Source organism: Danio rerio, chromosome 5 (assembly GCF_049306965.1).
Source record: "Danio rerio strain Tuebingen ecotype United States chromosome 5, GRCz12tu, whole genome shotgun sequence".
NCBI classification, from domain to species: domain Eukaryota; kingdom Metazoa; phylum Chordata; class Actinopteri; order Cypriniformes; family Danionidae; genus Danio; species Danio rerio.
Window position 1 is genome coordinate 62,946,160 of NC_133180.1, and position 26,455 is coordinate 62,972,614.

At 35.2% G+C, this 26,455-nt stretch overlaps 1 protein-coding gene across 2 annotated transcripts; it reads right to left on the reverse strand.

The window, feature by feature from the left end:
- Window positions 1–3,418: 3,418 nt before the first annotated feature.
- Window positions 3,419–26,386, reverse strand: si:dkey-71l1.1. 2 transcript variants are annotated; one of them, XM_073950971.1, is made up of 10 exons: window positions 26,233–26,386; window positions 24,128–24,318; window positions 21,233–21,300; window positions 21,026–21,118; window positions 17,443–17,544; window positions 17,259–17,364; window positions 16,260–16,382; window positions 12,483–12,559; window positions 12,279–12,381; window positions 3,419–7,028 (listed from the first exon to the last, which is right to left on the reverse strand). In XM_073950971.1, the coding sequence occupies exons 2-10, from the start codon at window positions 24,270–24,272 to the stop codon at window positions 6,889–6,891; spliced, it is 957 nt and encodes a 318-aa protein (XP_073807072.1). In that variant the 5' UTR covers window positions 24,273–24,318; window positions 26,233–26,386; the 3' UTR covers window positions 3,419–6,888.
- Window positions 26,387–26,455: the final 69 nt, after the last annotated feature.

A 26,455-nucleotide genomic window follows, 5' to 3' on the forward strand; every position in this document is an offset into this window, starting at 1 on the left:
ACTGGTACTTTTACTTTACTATTTTCCTTCAACCTGCAGTCACTACTTATTTCTTTCTTGTCTATGGTGATTGGCTAAAGTAGAAAAATCAGTCCTGCAATTGCTGTCCAATCAAATCGCACATAGAAAGTAAATCAGTAAATCATATCATATTAAACAACCTCAAGACTTGAGCGCTTTAAAAATGCAGCAAACCTTTTGGAAGCATTAAAAATGTCCAAGAAGTCTAAAATCTTTATACGCAATGACCCAGGAACTGTTTATGGACTGCATGTCACTGATGAGAAAATGTAGGATGTCGACTGTATGATGTCTGAAATCACCAAACAGCCTTAAACAACCACTTAATGGAACGAATAAAGAATACAAGAATGGGCCGAATGAAGGAAGGACCGAACAAGGAATGGAAGGAAGAACCGAAGGTAAGAAGGAAGGACTAAACTAATGAAGGAAAGAGAGACGAAATGAATGAAATATTCAAGGAAGGACTGAACAAACTAAGGAATGAAGAAAGGAAGGAAGGACCGAATAAAAGGAAGGACTGAACTAATGAAAGAAGGAAGGAACAAATGAATGAAGGAAGGATTCAAGAAAGGACTGAACAAACTAAGGAAGGAAAGAAGAAAGGAAGGACTGAATAAAAGGAAGGACTGAACTAATGAAGGAAGGAAGGAAGGAACAAATGAATAGAGGAAGGATTCAAAAAGGACTGAACAAACTAAGAAAGGAAAGAAGAAAGAAAGGAAGAATTGCACGGAGGAAGGACCAAACTAATGAAGGAAGGAAGGACCGAACTAATAAAAGAAGGATGGACTAGATGAATGAAGGAAGGATTCAAGGAAAGACTGAACAAACAGGAAGGCAGGAAGAAAAGAAGGACAGAATGAAGGAAGGACCGAACTAATGAAGAAAGAACCAAATAAAAGAAGGAAGAATTCAAGGAAAGACTGAACAAACTAGGGAACAAAGGAAGGAAGGAAGGACCGAAGGAAAAAGGAAGGACCGAACTAAAGAATGAAGGATTCAAGGAAGGACTGAACAAACTAAGGAACAAAGGAAGGAAGAAAAGACCTAAGGAAAAAAAAGGACCAAACTAACAAAGTACGGAAGGTGCAAATGATTGAAGGAAGGATTCAAAGAAGGACTGAACAAACTAAAAAACGAAGGAAGAAAGGAAGGACCAAATGAACAAAGGAAAGACCGAACTAATAAAAGAACGATGGACCAGATGAATGAAGGATGGATTCAAGGAAGGACTGAACAAACTAGGGAACAAAGGAAGGACAGAAGGAAGAAAGGAAGGACCGAACTAATAAAGGAAGGACCAAATGTATGAAGGAACGAACAAACAAACAAATAAATAAATGAATGAAAGAAGGAAGGGCAGAACAAACAAACTATGGAAGGAAGGAAGGAAGGAAGATCATCTATGCACTACCGATTGTTACGTTTACACATCCCTGCACAAACTGCATGTAAACGAATCAACTTTTCACAGTGTAGTTCTCAATACTCACTACTCTTGAGTACTTTTGAAAGGTCTACTTGTTACTCATACTTTGAGTAATATTTACAACAGATACTTTTACTCTATTTGCAATACATTTTTGGGCAAGTAATGGTACTTTTACTTGAGAATGTTTTTTCAGTACTCTTTCCACCACAGTAAATCAGGGACTAAGCCAAAGGATGGATGGATGAATGAATGAATGTATGAATGAATGAATGAATGAATGAATGAAGGTGAATGAATGAAGGTTGATTAAAAATGTTAGTTCACCCTAAAATGAAAACTATATTAGTAATTTAATTTTCCCTTGAGACCTTTGTTCATCTTCCGAACAAATTAAGATATTAAGATGAAATCCAGGAGCTCTTTCATCCTCCACTGACAGCAATGGTGACGAGAGCAAAATCACAAAACATCCTCAAAACAAACCATGTGTAAACAAGACAATCATTACTTATTTCAAGGGATCTTCACCTCTATGTCAGTATAGGGCACACAGTCACGAGAACAATGTCCGCTCAATTAATGTGCTTTGTTTCAAATTGAACGCACCATGGTATATATCTCATGGCTTTGTAACAACTTTAGGCTGTGGGCTTAAAGACAACTACTTTATTTTTGGGTGAACTAACTCTTTAAATGTCTTCCCAGTGATGAAAGCTCAGTTGTCCTTGCACTTATAAGACATTCAAATAGCTGAATAAAACAATGTCATCATATTATATTAACAATATATGACAAAATAATTTGTTTAAACTATTAAGCAACAGCAGTCCTTTTGAAAATGACATTCAGTCCCAAACATTCTAAAACTGTAATCCTCTTCTTAAGTGAAGTTTTATTAACCTTGAAGTTTCAAGAAAGTTTTAAATTATTTAAATCTCATTTGAAATTTCATCATTAGAAATAAATATCAAATTAATAGTAAATCTGTCCTTGTAATATTTGCATATTGTGATTTGTTTTATTTATTTGTGTTATATTTGTTAGTGTAGTTTGCAGTGTAGTGTAGTTATCGCTAATCATGACCCAGTAAGTGGCCGTTTGCACAGATTAATTTTTACTTTTCACTTATTTTCCTCATACATCGCTTTTCCTTATATAATCTAAACCAACATGTTTAGTCTAATTCGTACTGCACTGACAGACAGATGCTGACCAATGACAGCAGACACTTTGTCAGATCAGTGTCACTGCTGTCAGTCTAGTGTTCAACATTGGCATTTGTTTTCACTGACTCAACATGATTAATTCAAATGTCTGAGAAGTAACCTACTGTAATTTGGCAGTTGTCCATATTGGTTGCTGTATATTGGGCAGTGTATACTGGGGTGTTTTTTTGCTCATTTTTTAAACCCAACAATGCGTTCTTTGTCAAAGGCTGCTAAAGGTTGCTGGAGGTCTGGATTCAGCTGTGCATTATGCTACATAGCTGTGCTAGCAATGGATAATGTAAAGTAATTAAAAAAACCTTGGAGTCTTTTATTTTCTTGGCCAACAACATTTGCTGAAGAATTAAACTAGGGTCGGAAATAGAAGAAAGCCCCAGGAAGAAGTATTCTGCAGTCAAATGCAAAAAAAAAAACTTCATTAACTTTAGCAGCCCAGACTCATTGAAAATATGTGCCTCAGCTTACAATTTTGCAAATCATAAAATACGTTGCTCCTTTATTCATTTAGTGGAACATGTCAGATGAGAAATACACTAGAGGACGCGGTCTATGTTTTTGTAAATCTGAAATACGTTACTTTGGGAAATATGTTACTTTTGCAGCATATGTACACCAAAATAACAACACCAGTGATTCAAGATAGCCACTATCCTTTGAGGTGATTTTCATACACAAACACACACCAATAAGCCTATATAAACACAAGGAGCAACAACAACAAAAACAAGCACCAACATAATTTCTTATAGTAATTTATTAATTTGTTTATTTCGACATTCACCTCGCCTAATGGCAAAATGTTTGGGGCACAGCAAATCATTGAATAATTTTGGAGGGTACAACATGGAGATCATCCTCCATGTTCCATTGTGAACATGAATTTATTTGTAAAGTATGTGTGTGCTGAAAAGATGTCTTAAAGTAAACATGGTGCCATAATATCCATCTTCTACAAGTGACGCTAAGGTGATTATCCAGGGGCTGCAATCCAAAAGATTGTTTTGTTGTTTTACAAGAAGTTTTATTTTTTGTTAGTTAAGGATAACATGTTCAATCATTCATTTTCTTTTTGGCTTAATCCCTTTATTAATCCAGAGCAGAATGAACCGCCAACTTATCCAGCACGTTTTACACAGCGGATGCCCTTCCAGCCGCAACCCAACACTGGAAACACCCATGCACTCTCATTCACACGCATACAGTTGAAACCAGAAGTTTACACACACTGTATAAAAAGGCACATAACTTTTTTTTTTTTTTTTTTTTTTTTTTTTTAAAGGCAGATATTTATGTGACTAAACTTTTTCTTTTTTAGGTAAGTTTGGATTATAAAACTTTTTTCTGTTATGCTTAATAGCAGAATAACGAGATATTTTAAAGAAATTGTTATAACTTTTCTCAGTCAAGTTTACATACAATAAGATTATTATGCCTCTGAAAAAGCTCAGACGATGAGGTCAATGTTTTGGAAGTTTCTGATTGGCTAATTGACAACATTTAAGTTAATTGGAGCCACAACTGTAGAATAGTATTTAAGAAAAACCTCAAACACACACTGCTTCCTTCTGTGACAACATGGAAAATTCTACAAGCCAGATTCAACAAAAAGCCAGATTACAATTTGCTAAATTACACTGGGAAAATAATAATTATTGGAGACATGTTCTGTGGTCTGATAGAACTAAGATTGAACTGTTTGGCCATGATGACTGTTTACATTTGGAGGACAAAGGGGAAAGTTTAGAAGCCTAGGAACACCATCTCAACTGTGAAGTATGGGGCCACCAGCATCATGTTGTGGGGATGTTTTGCTGCAGGACGGACTGGTCCACTTCACAGCATAGATGGCATTGTGAAGAAAGAACATTATGTAGAAATACTGAAGCAACATCTCAAGACGTCAGCCAGAAAATTCAACCTTGGCCACAAATTAGTCTTCCAAACAGACTATGACCCTAAGCATACTGCCAAATTAGTTAAAACGTGCTTTTAGGACAACAGAGTGAATGTTTTGGAGTGGCCATCACAAAGCCCTGACCTCAATCCTATAGAAAATTTGTGGGCAGAGTTGGAAAAGCTTGTGTGTGCAAGACAGCCTACAAATATGACTCAGTTACACCAATTCTGTCAGGAGCAAAAGGCCAAAATTCCTGCAAACTATTGTGAGAAGCTTGTGGAAGGATACCCAAAACACTTGATTCAAGTTATACAGTTTAAAAGCAAAGCTAAAAAATACCAAGAAAATGTATGTCAATTTTTGACTGTATAGAACTTAATAAAAAATTATCTAAAAAAAATCCCTCATTATTCTGGCATTTAGCAAATGTAAATAATTTAGGTAATCCTAATGGACCTAAAATAGTAAACGTTTAGTATGATTAACCATCAGACATTTCAAAAATGTTATGTTCCTTTTTTTAGAGTGTATGTAAACTTCAGGTTTCAACTGTACACTGCAGGCCAATTTAGCTTCACTCAATTTACCTATAGCGTTTGTTTTTGGACTGTGGGGAAATTGAGCTGGGGCTCAAACCATGTACAAGGTTAGCTACAGAGCAAAATGACAACGACAGAAATATTGCCCATATGGAGATGGAAAGATTAGGCAAATCTATATAAAAACAAATCATAGACAGTGTTAAATTGTTTTGTGTTGTTTATTTGGTGCTGTGCAATGAATTGCACAGAATAATTATTTATTCATCATTAAAATGTCCCTGTAGATATCATATATGTGAAAAGAAACAATAGTTATTGCCATCATACTGCCTCATAGCATTGCTTTTACCTTTACTCTTGTCAAACATAATTTTAAGTATGTTTTTGATGTCACAAGGCTGAAGCATGTATTTCCAATGATCATGTGTTGCCAGGGACATGAATGTGCCTGAAGCTATCAATGCACTTTAAAACTATTTACATTACCCATGTAGACACTGCAGCTAAATTCAGTTGTCACTCCACCCTTAGTTTTTAATCGTGTTTTGAACGCTCAGTTCAGAAATTTGCGTCAGTCACATTGTATGACATATTTACCTTATTCATCTGAGGTCCTCAAGCCTCTGTGTGAGCAAACAAATCACAGGGAAAACTTTGACTCATTCACAAATTTTGCCATCGGTCTCTCTCTCTCTCTTTCCACAATAGTGCAGACTTCAGCTTGAGTTTCAGTTAAACTCATTGGAGCAGTGGGCAGGGTTTGAAACTGAAGTCTGCAGGACACTAGCTTTGTTGCAGATCCCAGTATTATTCAGGATAGATTCAAATCTCCATTCCTGATGGAGTAACCAATGGTTGTTACGCTTCATAAGAGTGTGTCTATGACTGAGATATTTGGTCAATGTGGCAAAAAACACACTTTGAAGGTGCATTTAATATCTCATGCATAACGTATACTTATTCAGTACACGCCTAACATTGTCCTACCTGCCATTATAAAAGAGTCTCAAAGAAAAGCCTTTAAAGTCTGCATGAACCAGAAGTTGCTGAGACTTTTTTTTCAGTATGTTGATGTACTTCTGACTGAAATTGAATATTGAGTAGGGGTCAAGGGTTCCTTTTGCGCATTATTCCCTCGTAGCAAACTAATGGTTATAGTGGCATAGTTAAGAAAATTGTGGCCGAATCCATCAAACTGACATCATGAGATAAAGACCACAACCTCAAACTTGGAAACAAGTGGTCAGACTTTGATTAAAGATTATCAAAATAAATGTTTTTTTTTTCAGTGGATTTACTTGCACAGATTAATTGTTCACCAAAAGAACAACAAAGTGCGCTAGCAAAATAAACATTGTAAATTCATTTGTTGGGTATCCGGAGTGTTATAGAGTTACAATAACTGTTACAGAGGTTGCCATCTTGTTCTTATAAGTTAGATCTTGGTCTTATACGTTGTTCTTATAAATAAGATAATCAATGAATATACCTCAGTAGTTTACCTCAGGTTACTTAGGGGTCACATAAGACCAAAAATAGCAAAACCCTTGATAAAGGATGGGACCACCATAGAGGTTTTGGTGTTCTAGGACTTTCAGCCATCATCAGTGCTTGCAAAGGACTGCATTATTTTTCATTATGGCGAACAGAGCTTTAAACAAAATGTCTGTTCTGTCCAGAGTCTGTGGTGGACCAGTGCCTTTGGACTAGTGAAGGTGGTTTTCTGAAGTCCTCAAAGTCTTAGGAAGTAATTTTTTGTCCTTGTATTTAACCAACATTGACCCCAAGACCGACTTGCAGCTTGTCCGCTCTGTGGTTGACAAAGGCACCCATGATCAATGTGGCAGGAAGAGGGTAAAGCCGCTTCTCCAGAACCCCACCAATAATACAGCGGCTGTCCAACATTCCTAAAAAATGATTGACAGATCAAAATGATTGACAAATATATGTGCTATATATGTGCTTATGTGGAAAATAAAGGCATTGATAATTGAACTTTGCTTCACTTTTTACACATTTTTTCTTATTCCAAAATGGATTAAATTATTTTATTTCCTCAAAATTCTACACACAATATCCCATAATGATAATGTAAAAAACGATTTTTTTTAATTATTGCAAATTTTTTTAAAAACACTATGTAGTGCTAAAAACCGAGGTCCTGCCTAGCCAAAGACAAGGAAAGAAGACAGAACTTAAAAGGCCTGGGTAATTAATCATCAACAAGCAAAATAAAAGTCTGACAGCGTTCTACACCTGTACGGCAGGGTATGTAAACTTACACATAGAGGTAAAGTTGGTTTTATATTTGCACTTTCGGACTTTCTCCTTAATAATATAATTTCATAATAGAATTATTTGCAAACTCTAAATAGAGAAATCATATTAGCAGCCAGAGACTATCAAAGTACAACATTGTTCACAGTCAAATAAACAGTGTTAATGTTGTTTTCAAGTCACACTTGCAGGTTATTTCAAACCGAATATTCAAAGTGCCGTGGTAAACAATAGAGGGAGTGTGTCAGTCACTGAATAAATGTATGAATATAAAACCAACTTTACCTTAATAACTTAAACTTTCCCGTTTCATTCTTAGCATTCAGTGTTCACAGTTCAATCAACCATATGTAACTGTTTTTGCTGAAATCATTGCTTCAATCAAAAATGAGTAATGTGTATGAATCAGCAGCGTGAACTTACCTGATATAACATGAGAACTGCAAAGTCCTGCATTTCTTATTAGGTCGTCACTTTATTCAGCTCCCTTTTAGCCAAAGACGTCTGCAGTTGGCATTAAAGCAGTGTGGTGTATGGCAAAAGTTAAGTTTTCTATTTTTGAATAATGACCCCATAATGATAATGTGAAAAAAGATTTTTTGAAATTGTTTTTCTATGTTTACATACCCTGCCGTACAGGTGCAGTTTGCTGTCAGAATGCAGTAGTTTTGCTTGTGGATGATTACCCAGGCCTTTTACAGTTCTGTCTTCTTTCCTTGTCTTTGGCTAGGCAGAACCTCGTTTTTAGCACTACATAGTGTTGAATTTGATAATCATGGAACATTTATTTCTTGCCAACACTTGTAGGCCTTTAACTTCTCTCTTGTAAAATCACTTGGAGCTTCAATGAGAGAGTTGTATATTTGGGGCTGGATGCTTGGTCATTTTGCGTTATCCAATATCCATTAGGAGGGTGCTATCCCAAATGGACCTGTCAGAACGCCACTCACTTTAATGTTGATTTTGCCGAATCCCTGAGCTTCACTCGGTGACGAGTTGTTATAATATGCTGAAAGCATATATATATATATATATATATATATATATATATATATATATATATATATATATATATATATGTAATGTAATCAATTATAACTTATTTCTAAGACAACAACAAACTCTGTACCGCATCGGATGTCATTCCCTCACTGTAAATGCTAGTGCTACTGTTTTTTTCTGCCACCTCCCTGCACGCGCATCCTCAATGTTTACAAACATGGTAATGGTAAAAAAAAATGTGGAAAAAGTAAAGTGCTATGGATACTTTCCGAATGCACGCTACTCTACATAAAGTGTCAAGTGAATACGATTTTTAAAAGTTTAATAAGATTTTAGGAAATTTTATATTTTTATCCATTAAAAATACATTAACACTAGGACAATTAAGTTAGAGATCTTTAGTTGTTTTTAAATGTTGTAATTTATTAATCTCCTAAATGTGTTTATTTCATTCTAACATAATTATTTTATTAACATTACAAAACAGAAGAGACTTTTTTACTTTTTTTTTCTCTTTTAATTGAATGGCTATAATGATCATGTTGATTCCATGCATCTTAGTGTTTACTACTTTCTCATTGTACCTTAAACATGCATGCTTCTGTTGTCTAGACATTTTCTGCTAACAAAAACAAAACTTTACTTTAGACTTGTTTTTCAAACAGCATTTATACTGTGGTGAAAAACTCTCGCTTGCTGGACAAAAGGAGCTACAGGTGTGGGCTGGAGGAGGTGTGGTGGTCTTGTAACTACACAACTATATATTTTACAATATATAATACTGCTAAATTACAAAAATGATAGTATTTTAAAGTAATGACTTCATAAAGGAGACATTAAAAGATTAGTTCTAAAATCTCAATAAAAGCTTTGATTGTAACTTCAATACAGTCTTATGTGAATGGTCAGAAGAACTACTATGGCCATTCTATAACTCTGGTTGTTGGTAGTTCCAATGTTAAACTGATATACCGTATAAAGAAAGGTATCTAAAGAAAGTATCTATTTAAATATTTTACAAAAATTTCTAAATATTACCATTTTTAGTGTATTTTTTTCCTCTGGTGAGCATAAAAGACTTTTATAATATCTCAGAAAAGAAAATTTTTGAACTGTAGTGTTTAAAGGCCTGTTCACACCCAGCATAATCACTATAAATATAACTATAATCATATTTGTGTACATTCTAACAAAAATAACCATCTGTTGTTTCCAAGGTAGTCATTATCTTTAAATAATCTTTGTAAAGAGGGCTTAATATCAAGCAGAGCTTCTCCAGAATGTTGTCTTGTAGCTTTAAACCTTGTTTACATTTTAATGGATTTTATGGAAAATCATTCTAAAAGTGATCCAAATTAAATCATTTCTCAACATCTTTATCGTTATAGCTGTGGTCTGAACTCAGTCTTTATGTTTATCTTTATAGTTATTATAGTTGCTTGTTGTTATATTTATTTGCTGATTTAATAAATCAGTGACAACAGTGAACTTCTAAAGAAAAACACCCTATAGCGAACTATTGCGTGACAGTCTCTGAGTTCATGTTAGGTCTGTTTGCAAATGCACATGCAAAGGGTGGTGAAAGATGTATTAAACTTTGTTAATGTGTCAGGTTCCAACTCAAGAATTTTATCTATGTACACTCTGACTGAGAGCACTGTTGCAGTGTAAGTATTGGCAGTATAAAAGTATCGTTTTATTAGTAGTAAATGGTTTAGGCCGTTCCAAAAGCAACATGTTACAATAATACTTTCACAACTAAACATTTATTCAAAATTCAGTTTTGCCTAAAATCACTTCTTTTTTGATCGTTTATACGAAAGAAACAAATTACTTTGGCTCAAATATATTGGAAAAGTGATATTTTCTTTGTGATATTCAGCATAACATTGTAGCAAAAGTAGTTATTTTGTGTGATGAAATTTGTGTGATGAAATTGTGATAAAAGTGACAGAGTTTCAGGGACATTTACCCTTGTAAATTTAAGGGTGAAAGAAGAAATGCTTGTATGTTATCTTTGTTACTTGAATGTACAACCCCAAATCAGAAAAAGTTGGTACAGTATGGAAAACACAAATAAAAGAAAGTAGTGATTTGCAAGTTTACTTTTACTTGCATTTGATTGCAGACAATATGAACACAAAATATTTCATGTATTGTCTGGTCAACTTCATTTTATTTGTAAATATACATCCTTTCCTGTCAGACCTGCAACACATTGCAAAAAAAGTTGGGACAGGAGCAGTTTAGGGCTGGTAGTCATGTAAATTTGTTAAATAATGATGTGATTTGAAACAGGTGATGTCAACAGGTGATTGTAATTATGATTTGGTACAAAAGCATCATCCAAGAAAGGTCTAGTCCTTTAGGAGCAAAGATGGGCTGAGGATCGCCAGTTTGCCAACAGATATGTGAGAAAATTATTGAAATGTTTAAAAACAGTGTTCCTCAAAAAAAATGGGAAGACATACGGATATTTCACCTTTAACATTGCATAACATAATAAAAAGATTCAAGGAATCCTAAATAGAGTGCATAAAGGACAAGGGCGCAGGCCTAAGCTGAACATTTCCAATCCCATATGCGGCACTGCATCACAAATCCTCAATCATCTATAAGTGATATCACTACACGGGCTCAGGACTACTTTGGCAAACCACTGTCAAGTAGCACAATATGTCGTTACATCCACAAAATGCCAGCTAAAACTGTACTGTGCCAAAAAGAAGCCCTATGTTAACAGTGTCCAGAAGTGCCATTGACAAAATTACACCTGAAACACTTGTGTGCAGCAAGGTGTCTTCAGTCCCTAAATGTCTTTTACGTGTTGTGAAAAGGAATGGCAACATTACAAAGTGGTAAATGCTTTACTGTTCCAAATGTGTTGCAAAAACCAATGTTGTTATTAAAATAAATAAATAAATAAATAAATCATGAGGAACACATTAAATAATGTTTGTTAGTATTGTCTCCAATGAAATAAATGAAATCACTACTTTCTTTTTTTATTTGTGGTTGTCATACTGTCCCAACATTTTCTTGTTTAGGGTTGTATCCCTACACTGTAAAAATGTTTGATTATAAACAGGTTCCGTATTTTGTGATTCACAGGTGCCTACTGTTAATTTACGGTTACAATTTGCATTATACGATGTTGATCTCTGCTCTGTCGATATTAGATGTTAAGAACTCAAAAGCAGCCACATTTGAATCATAATTTAAAGCATTAACCTAGACAATGCATCACCTCAAACTAGTAAAAATCTCAATAAAAGTCACTTTTTCAAACTTTTCAACATCCAAAGTTTGTTCGAATGTAAATAAGACAATTACTTTTTTGTGTATTTTATACTCTCCAGTTTTTGAAATATGTGTGAATCAGTCTTATTGGACCTGGGTGTGTATTGTTTTAAATATTGTTAAATAAAAAAAAAAACTCATAAAGCCTAATTTCACACACTGTAAATTTTTTTTTTATATTTTTGTTGCTTTAACTTATTTTAATAAGTTAATCAGGTTTCAACTAAATCTTTTTATTTTTTACGAAGTTTAACTTATTAATTTTAGTCTGATTAACGTAAGTTGAAATAACTATAAAAGTTTATAAAGCATATAAAAATAATTTTTACAGAGCAAAGACATTTTTCAGAAAGTGAATAATTAGTAAAAATTCATACAATTTCATTCACGTGAAAATGCCTGATTTTTAAAAAATTGTCCCTAAATCCCACCTGTCATTAGTGGATAAGCAAATCATTAAAATAAAGATTGAGATCATTCGTAAATTTATTTGAATTAGCCACTAAATCAAAAAGCTACGAATTGCCATGAGAGTGCCTTGGATCAACTACACATTTAGTATATACTGTAGTTCTAACCTCTGAAAACCATTTTAGCTTCAGGAAGTTCCATCTGGTAACCAAAGGAAAAGGTTGTCTCTTGCGTCCTAGTACTCGCCTCAAACTCCACTCCCACCTGAATCTAAAAAGATTAAATTGAAAAAAAAATGCAGCTTTACAACACAATTATCTTGTCTTGTCATTGAACATTTTAAACAAAGACATCCTTCAACACAGTCACACCTGTTTGTTGGCCCTGTGGTAGTAGCTGGCATGTGCACCTCCTTTACCTGCATTCAGTGTTGCAATCCAGTTTGCCCCTAAGATGGAAAAAGATTGTCACATTTGATTCTCAATTGCCCTTGAGAAGCAAGAAAACTGCGCAGGTGAACAGCTTAAATTACAGTTTTTTCAAACTGCTTACACACGTTTTCAAAACAGTGTCACTCTTTTTTCAAAACTCTACACACAAATCCCAAAACTGCACACACAAAATGCAGAATACCTCACATCTCCTTCAAAATGTAACACTGCATTCAAAATGCCATGAAAACATGTCAGAATAAAGCATTTGCATCAAATGGAAAACACATCTTTCATAATAGTAAATGTTTGGATACAGCATGTAATCACTGTTGTTCTAAATCAGGGGTGTCCACACTCTGCCCTGGAGGGCCACTGTCCTGCAGATTTTAGCTCCAAAATCAAACACACCTAAACAAGCTTATCAAGCTATTACTATACTAGAAACTTTCAGGCAGGTTTGTTGAGGCAAGTTGGAGCTAAAATCAGCAGGACACCGGCCCTCCTGGACTGAGTTTGGACACTTCTGTTCCAAATTTAAAGCTCTTTGCTCTTTCATATTCTTATATCAACATTTCAATATAATGTTATACAGTGGCAGTAATGTGCTTAGAGGGGGATAAGATACACTGTAAAAACCAATGACATGAAGAAACAGAAAATATTCATTAGGCAAAACATTACTGTTGTATACAGTAGCATACAACTAAACCATAAACACACTGTATGTCAAAATGAATGAATGAATGAATAAATAAATAAATAAATAAATAAATAAATAAATAAACATATAAAGTGAAAATATATTCTCCAGAATACAGTCACTTGCCAGTACCAGGCTAAGAAGAATTCCTCTATTCTTTTGTAAAGGAATTTAGAATTTAGGACTTTAGAAAAGGTGAATATGTGGCAGGTAAAGCTACAAATTGTGGGCAGAAAAATGTGAGCTAAAAATGTTTTGGGCCGAACAGCCCAATGTCTTGTCACCTTTGACCTATTTATAGGCCTATAGTAGAGTAAAGCAATGATTGTTTAGTGATCAGCTAAGAAATTAATGTTTTTTCACATTTGAGGAATGTTTGTACAACCGTGTGAACAAGGCTCAATTCCAATTCTTTTTTGTATCCCCTTTTCCTCGGCCCTTCAAACAGAAATTACCCCTAAGAAATGGGACAGCACTACAGCCCCTGCACACATCATCATATGTCATCGCGATGTCTTGCTTCATATGAGATTGACGATCGTGACTGCTGTAGTTATTCCAGTGTAGTTATTTATTGTTATTTATCTTCAAGAAATCTCTAAATACGACGATATCATGCTATCATAACAATCTAAAGTGGCAATAAGATCGTAACTGTACTATGCATTTACATCCTGGCCATATTCATCAATGAAAAAACAAGAAAACAACATTAACATTATAGCAGACACTGTAAAAAGCTCAAGCGCAGCCACTAGACTTTTCTGACAGGGTATTTGAGTGTCATTGAGTGTCTGAATGTTTGTGAAACTGCAATACAGGAGTTATTATTATGGATTGTAGATAGCGGAATTTGGCGTTTTTTATTTTAGAGTATTTTTTAAAGCATGACTGTAAAACACGTACGCGGTTATGAATGTATAAAACATGTACTAGTTTGTTGTAAAATTCGTAATAATGACAAAAAATACTAATTTGTGGATCTCCTTACTTCCGGGTGCAGCTATGCTGCCGTTGTGGTTGGTGTATTCTGGGAAATTTTCTTACCTCTTAGTGTCGTGGGTGGAAAAAAGGAGTATCAAGCCCTTCCTCTTAGCCCTACGCCTTCAAGATAAAAAGAATTGGGACACCCCTACCCCTTCACGTGAACGCGCAAAATGGGAAGGGTAAATGGGAAGGGCTAAGAGGAGGAATTAGGATTGGGCCCAAGTGTTGCATTTTGATTCATTGTGTTTAAAAAAGGAAAGCAAGTAGCTTTCTGTTAGATTTGTGTGTTTTAGGTTGAGAATTGTGTGTTGTGTTTTGGAAAAAAAGAGTTTTGGGCAATTGAATACTAAGCTCATGGCTGAGAAATAGCTTATGGTGCTTAAGATTTGCTGTGTAGTTTTGCATTTTGAGTGAGATGTTTCAGAAATTGTGTGACATAAAAAGATTTTGTGTGTAGGCAGTTGGAAAAAAATGTAATAAGGGCTCTTTTTTTTATTTTTCGATCTAGGAGCAAAGTCTAAAGCGCAGGGTACAAAGGCATTAAGGCAGGGGTCTCAAACTCGCGGCCCGCAGGCCATTTGAGGCCCTCAGTGCAATATTTTGTGGCCCACGCCGACCGCTGTACACTGACAGAATCAGCGGAGCGGGGAGAGAGAGCGCTCCCCGCTCCGCTGATTCTATCCGTACACAGCGGTCACTGGCATTCCCCGCCCGCCGTGTAAACAAAGGGGCGAGGATGCCGGTGACGTCACCATGCACCCCGCCCCTTTGTTAGACGCTGTGACGGGCGGGAAGTGTGGAGGGGCGTTGTCGTGCGCGTTCTGATCAGCTGTGTTGTCGCGCACGTACTCAAGAGCGGTGTTATCGCGCGCCTACTGGAGGGCGGGACCGAGAGTGTGTCGCGTCGCGGGGGCACTTTTGATCATTTTGGAAGGGCACTTTCTATGCAAAACTAAAAAGGGCATGTGCTCTGCACAGGTTGAGCCCTATGTGTGCACGTGCCTGCCCTGCATCTTATATATATTATAGGTAGATACAGACTGGTACAGACTAGAGTGGGGTGGGGGTGTTTTATTTATACATATATACGCCTTTTTTTTTTAGGTGAGGGAATGGAAGTTTTGAGTGAGTTCCCCCACTTTTTTCCCTAGGACTTCAATAATTCAAAGTACAGGTCTAGACTTAATGATGATCATCTTCAAGCCATACTGAGGGTCTCAACTGCTTCCGCTCTAAAGCCAAATGTGGTTCAGATTTGTGAGAAGAAGCGCTGTCAAGTCTCTGGCAGCAAGAAGTAGGCAAAAGATGCCATGTTCAGAAGAACTGTTCATAATCTTCACTCAATGTTCTATTAATGTTCAGGACACTTCATGTTCAGAAGAAGTAATTAAAACTGTTATTAATGACATTTGAGGACTTTTTTTTGTGAAATCCCTTATGCGGCCCAGCCTCACCCAGACTTTGCCTCCTGCGGCCCCCAGGTAAATTGAGTTTGAGACCCCTGCATAAGGGTATGTCTGAATCCACTTTTGCTATTTTAAGGATTAAAAGATACGCTCTGTGCCACGGTGCAGGGTTTAACAGGGTTGTGCTTATTTTCTTAATAAGTTATGGGTAAGTCCAATTAAAATCACTAATTTAAAGGAAATAATGGAATCTCTGAAGATATCCATTAATCTACAAATTTAATTTTGTTTGTTAAGCGCAAAGACTTGTTTCAAAACTATTTCTAAATTCAGTTCTAATTTCTAGCAAACACAAAAAAAGAATAATAATAACAAAGTGTGAAGAGAAAACTGAGTTATATTCAAACACACGTCCTATTCTTATGCCCCATATGGTGACACAGACGTCTCCAAAACCCCACAGGAGGACAAATCTAAACTTGTTTTTATTAAAACAAATATAAATATGCAAATAATAAATTATAAATAATAAAACTTTAGTCCAGCTTTCAGTTGGTCAATGGCGCAATCCCTAAGTGTTCAGAATGATTCATACTGGTGTATGACAAGTGGCACTCTGACCTGAGTACTGGCCCGCCAGGGTGAGTATGCCACCTTCTTCTGCTCTACCTCGATGGTACACGAGCTCACCCCCCAGTACCAGCTGTGGGGAAACACTTTGAAGAAAGTGTGCAACCATGATAACTGTCAAAAAGATGAAAAAGGCACAAATTAAAAATAACATATTAATAATGTTTTTTCAATGTAAATAATGGCTTTGCAGTTCCTAAGGTGTTCTGAAAGGTTAGGGTAATTGCCAACGCAGGGGTGGTTGCATGTTTTATGCAAATGCTAACATGTCCCTATTGGTTTAACGTGCTGCTATACTGTTTCTACAATTATTAGGGACTAACCAGGGGGTTGCATATGTAGCTCTTAAGGTGTTCAAAAGGGTTTTCTGTATGTTATGCGTGGATTCAGTGTTCTACTATGTGGCTACTGAAGTGTTATAAGTGCTTTTAGTGTGTTGCTAAAGTATGAGGTCACTAGGGTGTTAGCAGTTATTGTGTTTACTGTGCTGTACACAATGTGCCAAGGTATAAATGCAGTTGCGAAGGTGTTCCACAGTCTTTCTAGGGTGCTGATAGGTAGTGTTTTCAATACTGTAGTGTGCTTTGCAAATGCTTAAATGTTCATATTCAAGTAATTTAGAGCATTACTACAGAGTTAACAAGTGTTTTGGTAAGAATTTTAGTGACTCCCGGCCCATGATCATTGCTTTAAACCAAGGATTTCTAATATTTTATATTTGCATGTGCTTTGTTTGTTGATGCTGGATAATGGCAAATATACATTTAATCCTTTTAGTTACAATGAATGCAGAGCAATGCAAATAATAGATTACAGCATTAACAATTTGACTTAATAGGCAAACAGAACGATTCATCACAATGATATATAAAGGCAACTCTTCCAAGACAATGTAGAAAAACCTGTTCTGGGTGAAAGACAAACAAATGCACATTCCCTTGGCAGCTATAAATCAGCCTGCCTTCTACCGAGGAATTAAAACATTCATACCTGATTCCCTCAGAACGTCAGGGTTGGCCATAGTAACCGCAGCTGTAAAGTCACTACCTCTGTATTCGGTCTCAAACTGCCACGTGACAAACTGTGCCTGTTGAGTCTATCAAAGAACAGGAAGTCGGTCCATGTTGAGTCAAAGTATTTAATTAATAGAACATTCCACAACACTGCTACTAACCTGAAATACGGCTTTAGCTCTTATTTTCTCACTGAGATGGAACAAAGAGTGTGCATTTAAGCTGCCAGAGGAGTCCATTTCCCCAATAAGCATAGGTGAGTCCTTTAAACACAGAACAAATTGAGGATAAATTCATCATATTGAATACATAAGATAAATTTTACCCAAATAAAACACACTTTAAGCAAGTAGTCTCTTACAAACCCATTCATTACTGCCCATTATGATTATTTTGGCTATAGTGATTTTGAAATCTTATTTAACAAACTCTGTAGCTTGTTTTACAGGTTTTTAGTCTTCAGTCATTACATAAGACGCTGTAGGGTAAAAGAAACTTATGATTAGTGTTAAATAAGTTTTCCAACCCATAATTTGTGATTAATAAGAATAGGGTTTAACATACATGTCAACAATCAACATCAAATGTCTACATAAATCATCCTTTATAGCAGTGTTTCTCAATCACGTTCCTGTCGGACCACCAGCTTTGCACATTTTCCACCATTCATTAGCAGAGACTGAAAGTTGTGTGACAGAATGAATGTGACAGAATGAGTGTGACAGAAAAAGAGATGTCCAAAACATGCAGTGTTGGTTCTCCTTCAGGAACGTGGGTGAGAAACCCTGATTTATAATATACAGACATAAAGATAAAAATCATTAAAACAATAAATGTGTAAAACATCGTTAAAAGGTTTTAATGTAAATTGTTCACCATATAGTAAAAGGTTTATAGTTAAAAGTAAGGAACTATTTTAGCCCCAATTCTTATGCTATGCTTGTCGGATGTGAAAGCCTGGTTGTCTTTTGACTTTCTAGATTTTAATGAGAGTAAGACTGAAATAATTTCGTTCAAAATTCTTCCAGGGTACCTATAGTTAATCTTGAAAAATTCAGCTTTTCTATGAAGCCCTGGGTAAAAAATCTGGGTGGTATTATGGATGATGGCTTAAACTTTGACAAACCGACAGATGCAGAGGTCAAATTCTGTTACTTTCAGCTTCAGACGTTTAAAAACAGTCAAATCTATTTTATCTAAAAAACATTTTGAAAAAATAATCTATGCTTTTATTACCACTAGATTGCACTATTGTAACTCATTATACTTTGGGATTAGTCAGAAAACCTTATCCCATTTACAATTAGTTCAAAATGCTGCTGCAAGGCTTTTAACAGGTACTAAGAAACATGACCACATTACACAGGCACGTGCACACATAGGGCTCAACCTGTGCAGTGCACATGCCCTTTTTAGTCTTGGATAGAAAGTGCCCTTCCGAAATGATCAAAAGTGCCCCCGCGACGCGACACACCCTCCGCCCTGCCCTTCAGTAGGCGTGCGACAACACCGCTCTTCAATATGCGCGCGACAACAACAACCCCCCCCCCCCCCCCCCCCCCCCACACACACACACACACACACACACACTATTCAAAAAATTCATCCTGCAAATGCCCTTTGGACGGTCTCTGCACGGGCCTGACATTACACCAGATTTATGCTCTTTGCACTGGCTGCACATCGAGTCACTTTTAAAATTCTTCTCTTGGTTTTTTCAATTTCTAAATGGCCTAGCACCTTCTTATCTGTCAGACATGTTAATTGAGCATCAACCAGGGGTGCATTTCCCAAAACTATCGTTAGCCAACTAAGGTCGCAAATTCTGTCCTTACAAACATAGTTTGTTGGTTTGCCATTTCCCAAATCCATCGCAAACATTCGCAAACTGCGTCGCAAACTTGAGCACTCGCAACTACACCTCTGGAGCTGTAGTTAGAAACATAGTTCCTGGCTGTGTTCTATTCCCACTTATCTCCCCTATGCCCTATTCATTTAGAACATTCTAACATTCAAAGTTCGAATTATTAAAAATAAAAAAGGATTAAAGTCATCTCTATGAAGGCTCCTACACTCTGGGACACTTTTCGTTTGCGTTTATCGCCATTGTTTTACAAGACGTTTTTCCGCATTCAAACCCAAGTGATTTTCACTGGCGTCAAGCAGAAGAGTATGCAAAATCACTCCTTGACTTTAAGCTTTCAGAACCCGCTTGTAACACAGAAGAAGAGGAAGAGAGGAAGTTCACGCGCTTGTTGTTAAAGTTACTGGTGACTCGAACAAGCATAAATGGTTCAAGTAGCAGCTCCAGCTCTAGTGATGAAGAAATGATTATTGTTCAAAGAGCAATAAGCAGCTCCACGTTCATATCGCCTTTATATCTTCTTCAATGTGCGCTGGCATTGACAGTTTTGCGCTTGAGTGCCTCCAAGTGCTGTTTACTGTAACTTCAGCAGCTCCGTGCACGTGAACAAAAGTGCCAACCTGATTGGTGGAGAAGGTTTTAACCTGGCGGGTCATATCAAAAAACGAGCATGAGGCGTTTCTTAAAAAATGACGCTCTTGCGCCCTTTATAGAGTCACAAAGCGTTAAACGTTTATGGAAAACACGAGCAAAAAACGTCCCGGTGTGCACGGGCCTTTAGGTGTAATTTGCTTTTAAACTACTTTTACAGTTCAGTTTTAGTGATCTTCACGCTTACAATTGTGCTCCCTTCGCAGTGCACTTTGAAAACATTGATGTCATTTTGAACACAGCCTCATGGCGAAAGCTATAGGTAATCTAATATTATATTACGTTCCCAAAGCTTGTGAAAACAAAAAGCATATGTTTAATCTTTTAATTTATAGTAGGTTATTTATTAAGTATCTGTACTGTATATGACATGGGCCTGCTGGTTAGAACTTTCTGCAGTGGTTTACATGTGTCAAATTACAGAAGTAGACTTAAAAAAAAAGTAAACAAACAATATCCTACTTAATAATAATAATTAATATTATTAATATTATTATTAAAGATTTTTTTCTAATAAATAATAAATATTGCATTTCTTTTTATGATAAATAGCCTCAATATTTTTTATTTATATGATTTATATGATATTAGAATATGTGTTAGCTTTTGTAAGTGATTTGTTTTACAATAGAATATGTAATGTTCATCTTCTCAGTAATATTAGTAAAGCTAACACCGGCCCTAATGTGCTATTTACATATATTTTTGTAATATGGAAATCGTGCCACAGAAAAACACTGCACATCATCTGACTTAACCAAAGCACATCATTGGTCTTCTCCTTCCAGCAACTTTGGTCTTAAAGAAACAGTGGCAGGGAAATTAACTTAAATATCATGTTGCCATATAGCAACACTATGCGGTAGAGGATTAAGAGTATATTCATTATATTTTCCACAATTGATCCAATAAGTCGATTTTACCATGTATTGGTAGAAAATCTTTACTCATTTAACCTAAAATACAAAGTAGTATGATCACTTACTTCTTCATATATTGTAATAAATACATATCAGAATAAGTACATGCTTTCATTTACAGTATATCTACAGTATTATCCCTCAGGATGATTGAAAAAATTCCACACATATTTTTACAAACATTTTTCAAATTGTTTTACAAATATTTTGGATAATAATATTGTTGAAGACAGACAGAAACTTAAACCCTAACATATGAGAGGCAAAAGAAGATGAAAACGTAACAAAAGAGCCAAATCAGATTCTTACCGTTTCTTTGCTGTCAGTGTCTGATTGTAGATGCTCAGCATGAAAGCGATAACTAGATGGAGCAACAGCACTGAGGTGGAATGTGTGACTGACCTAAAGTGAAAAAGAAACACAAATGCATCCTTTGGCAAAACAGTTTGTGCTAAATTGTGGTAAATGTTAAAGTGAAAGTTTATTTTATAACTGAACAAAATTTATTGAACAAACCTTGAAAAAACTGCTGAGGGTCTTATTTATCACAAGTTTTACACCTTCAATCTGATGTGGAAATACATCTAGAAACACAAGCAATAAAGGTACTCAATTAGACCATCACATTTTCTTTTTTTCTTTTTTATTTGTTTTTTCATAAGGGGCTATATGTAGGAGGTTTTCAGATTTGAACTATTTTTATTGCCTGTATTGTTGTCATTTTATTGTCTGTATTTTATGTGACTTTATGTGAGTCTTTTTTCACATAAAATATCATAATGTTTTTGCATAAAAGCCTTTTATATTTTATGTGGCATTTAAGAAGATGGGTTGGAACAAGTGGCCTCTTAATTGTCTTATTGGGAGTGTTAAAGGGTGAGTTCACCCAAAAATAAAAACTTACTATTTACAAATGGTAAATACTCAAGTGATTTTAAACCTTTATGATTTTCTTCCTTCTGTTGAACACTGAAGAAGATATTTAAAAGGTGCAATATTGTAATCATAGACCGTCATAGCTGAAAAAAACAACTACTATACATGTCAATGGTTAAAGCTCAGGCCTCAAACTCAATTCTTGGAGAGCCGCAGCTCTGCACAGTTTTGCTCAAACCCTAATCAAACACAAGCTGATCCAACTAATCAAGGTGTTCAAGACTATGGGCTATTAAGCAAGTGTGAGTTGGAGCTGGCTGGAGCTAAACTATGTTGAGCAGCAGCCCTCCACGTATTGAGTTTGTGACCATTGGGTTAAAGGTTTGGTTTCCAACTTTCTTTAAAAAAATTTCTTCAGTGTTCAACAGAAAAAAGAAGCCCAAACTTGTTTGGAATAAGTAAAGGTTGAGTAAACGATGAAAGAATTTTCAGTTTTTATTGAACTATCCCTTTAAGACAATGATAAAAGAGACATTATTTACTGTAATGTCAATCAGATCGATGCAGTTCAAAATACAGCGTTCTCAGAATAACTCAAAATACTGTCCTACTAAAGCAAAAGACCTTTAGTTTTTAGTTGTTCAGCCAATTTAATTATAGGTAGAACATTGTAAATCTGGCAATTAGAAATAAAAAGCATCAGTTTTAGGATCAGTTTTTTAATTTTTAATTTTCTTTTTAAGGAAAATATTCTGTTCTTCAAGGCGGCATTTATTAAATGTAAAAAATTAAATTGTCAAATATTTATTAAAATGTAAAATAACTGCTTTCTTATTGTATGTAATTTCAAATTAAATGATTACTCCAGTCATTATTGCTTTTATTACTATTAATAATAATATTAATAGCACTACTACTACTACTACTACTACTACTACAACTTCTAATAGTAATAATAATCAAGGGTGTAGAATTGGCATGGACGGAGGGGACGTGCCCCACACCAATATCCTGTATTGTCCCTACCAATAATTTAATCGGCTTTAAAATAAAGTAATGCTCCATCAACTCTTAACCTACACGTGCACCAAATGAAGTTCGCTACAAGTTCACTATAATTCTTTTAAGGCAGTGCAATTAATTAAATTTAAGTTTTGATTTTGGCCTCCAGGATTATGAAAAACAATAATCGGGATAAAACAGTTAAATTGTGGCACACACCTCTCGAAATTTATCTACATTTATACCTCTTCAATGCCCGGCTGCAGTAAAATCATGTAAGTTGATGAAATATTATTAAGTGTTTATTTTATATTATTAAGTACTGCTGTTCAATGCATGCACTCTAGGGATGTATGTCCCCACCAATGTTAAGAGCGAAATCTACGCCCTTGATAATAATAATAATAAATTAGAGTGGTTTCTGAAGGATCATGTGAGACTATAGTAATGAAGCTGAAAATTCACCTTTAAAACCACTGTAATAAAATATTATTTTAAATTATAAACTACTTTTGAACAGTTATCTTATAGTGCAATAACATTTCACAATTTTACTATTTGTTCTGTAATTTGGATAAAATAAATGCCGCTTTGGTGAGCAGGATAAGCTTATTTTAAAACATTTGAAAATCATGCTGAACCCAAACTTTTAACCGGTAGAGTATAACAGAATACCATAAGTGTCATTTTAAAGACTTTATCTTTTTTATTGTAAATATGATGACAGTAAATTGCAGAGCTTGTCCATAAATATCCCTATCACTATGAACAGAGCAATACTTAAAGCAATAGCTCGCTCAAAACTAAAATTGTGTCATCATTTACTCACCCTTGTCTTCTTGTCAAACTCATGTTTGAGTTTCTTTCTTCTCTAGCACACAACAGTAGACATTTCGAAGAAAGTTTAAAACCTGCAACCATTGCATTTGATTTCCCGACTATGGATGCCAAAGGTTACAGGTGTTCAGCTTTCTTCCTCATATCTTCTTTTGTGTTCAACAGAATAGAGAAACTCATAAAGGTTTGGAACTACTGGAACATGAGTAAATATTAAATAAATGTACATTTTGGAAGAACTAACCCTTTTTTGTGTCTATTTTGTCATTGAGAAAAGCCCAGCATTTAGTTCATTTCAATGTCGTTATGTCACTGGCACATGAACATTTCCTGCTTGTTATCAAACTATTTCATAACTATAACAAGAGGGAATTCAATCATAACTTAATGTTAAATATCGTAACATTATTTATCAATATTTCTAGATTTTTTTGGGCACTTTTTTGATTTTTGGAAGCTCTAGAAATTAAAAATGCAAAACAGGAAATTTGCTGGGACCACTGTTTTTATTTACATCCCTCAAAACGGTCTATAGTTACTTATCAGAGCAGCTTAGACGGCAGCAGTGATGTAGTTAGGGTATTTGTAATCCTGGAGCAAGTTTTGGGCCTGTTTGTTTACAATTTTCTACATATAGCCCCTTTAAATTCATAAACATGCATACCAAAGCAACACAGATAAAAAACAATAACAAACCTTTACAATTGCGGTGCAGACCATCAAAGCTTCCTGGGTTAGGCAGCCTTCCATCTCTCCTATCCCATCGTGATAAGGGTCTATCTTGTGGAAAAGGGGAGTTTTGACGCCCGGGGCGGGTTGACAGAGCCAGCACACTGCCCATGAGATCCCACAAGCCAAATGAGAGGACCCCACACTCTGAAACTTATCTTCTGAAGTGCGAGAGACAACAACAGTTTGACTTACTAATACAGTGTTGTAGTAATAATGTAAATAATATCTACAGTTATATAATATCTGGTCATTAATTAACTTATCGTTAACCCTTATGTGCTGATGAAGATGTTTTCATCCACTCTGGACTGATTTTGGGCCTTAATTTGGCTTTAACTTTTTCTGTGTTTCAGCTAGCAGAATGATTTTGGTGGCAGATCTTATTTTGACACATATTTTGGGAAAATGCTTTGAATTTTAAAAAAACTAAATGATACGATGCCTTTTGTTACGTAAAAATGCATCAGATAAATATTATTTCAATTTGTTTTGCAAAAAAACAGTAGTTTTTGATCAAAACTACTTAATTGCTTAAAAAATTACAGGATTTTACCTCTAATTGTCAAATTCACAAATGATGTCGCTGATTTGGTGAAAAAACACAAACAATTTTTTTTTTCTTTACCTTTTATCAAAGCTTTGAACATGTAAAACAACATTGCCTAATTTACTGTTGGTGACTGTTTTTGCCCCATTGACTTCCATTATAACCACATTTTACTGATTAGTCTTCCCGAGGGTTTTCCCAGTTGGGAACAGGTAAAATTTTACTGTTGATCATTAGTATCACCATTAACCCTTTAAATAGGCAAGTGCAAAAAAGGCTTAGTTTGTGGATTTTATTTGGAGTATAATAGCAAATTTAAGTGTGTGTGTATGTGGGTCTTTGAATGTGTAAGAGTGACCTTTGCGCACTTAGCTTGATGTTTTTGAGAAAATCAGAATATGCTTCTCAGCTCTCAGGACTACATGGAGTAAGTAAAAATAAAGACTGTATTTATGCACCATCAAATTTGCTAATAATGGAAGTCAATGGGGCAAGAACAGCCACCAACAGAGAATTAGAGAGAAATAAATTAAAATCTAACAATGCATTTGAGCCAATGTTGTTACTAATCGTTCAAATATCTAAGACTGTGATCAAAAGGTGAAAAACCCCAGTCCACAATTACTTTTATATTGAAAATATATCATTGTGTGTGTTTTTTTCACCAAAATGAATTTGTGAATTTGGCTTTTATAAAGGTAAAATCCTGTAACTTTTTAAAAGCATTTAGAAGTTTTGATCAGGACTGAGGTTGATTACTAGATTTATGCAAAATAAAATTGAAAACAAATATTTATCTGATAAATTTTTACAGCAGTTTAATTCAGTAGATGTTTTCATCCCAAACATAACAAAAGGGTAATACATTTGAACAATGCACAAGGGTCAATTTACCAAAAATAAAAATAAAAATGAAAACAGTGGTTATATGTGAACCTGGACCTGGTCTTATGTTATACTGTGCATGAGTCAAATTGGTAGATTTTTCTTTTATACGAAAAATCATTGAAATGTTTAGTAAATATAATGTTCCAAATAAAAATATATTTAAAAATATCAAACTTAAGTTTTTGATTAGTAATGGGGATCACTGAGAACTTAGACAATTTGGACAACTTTAAAGGTGATTTTCTCTGTATTTTTTGTAAACTCTCATTTTACAGATTTTCAAATAATCACATCTCTGTCAAATATTGTCCTATCCTAACAAATCATATATCAATGGAAAGTTCATTTATCAGCTTTCAGATAATGCACAAATCCCAATTTCCAAAAATTAAAATAAAATTGTCCAGGGTCACACATTAATCATATTTTACATTACATTTCTAAAATAAAATACAAATAATTAAGTAGAGCTAAACAGCACTGAACTTATCAAAGAGACAAATAAATAGCAATATTACATAATATTCTGCACATTTAATAATGCATTTGAGCGTGTTATCAAGGAGTAACAGTTGCATTGAAACGATGGTCAATAATCATGCATTTGGTAGATTTTAAAAGTCTGTTTACTTACCCTGAATAAATGCGGGTGCAATTATAATATGCACAAATAATGTCCAGAAATCATGCTGAAATGCAAGCTTTACACATGCAGTGACCGCTGGAAGGGAATAAGGTGAAAGGATGCTGAGGGATGTAATAACAGCTCAACTACAGACTCTAGCGGCGGAACCAGCTGATCAGCGCAGTCATTTAAAGAGGAGCAGCTCTGAAAAACCTCCGTGCAGAAACTTCCC

What these genes read in the sequence shown, in the direction of transcription:
- si:dkey-71l1.1 (XM_073950971.1), bottom strand. Translation starts at nt 24,272, where the DNA reads ATGGGCAGTGTGCTGGCTCTGTCAACCCGCCCCGGGCGTCAAAACTCC. An exon ending in GAGCTAAAGCCGTATTTCAG is followed by an intron (nt 17,365 to 17,442) that starts GTTAGTAGCAGT and finishes GTTCTTTGATAG; the next exon opens with ACTCAACAGGCACAGTTTGT. An exon ending in TGACGTTCTGAGGGAATCAG is followed by an intron (nt 16,383 to 17,258) that starts GTATGAATGTTT and finishes TCTTTTTGACAG; the next exon opens with TTATCATGGTTGCACACTTT.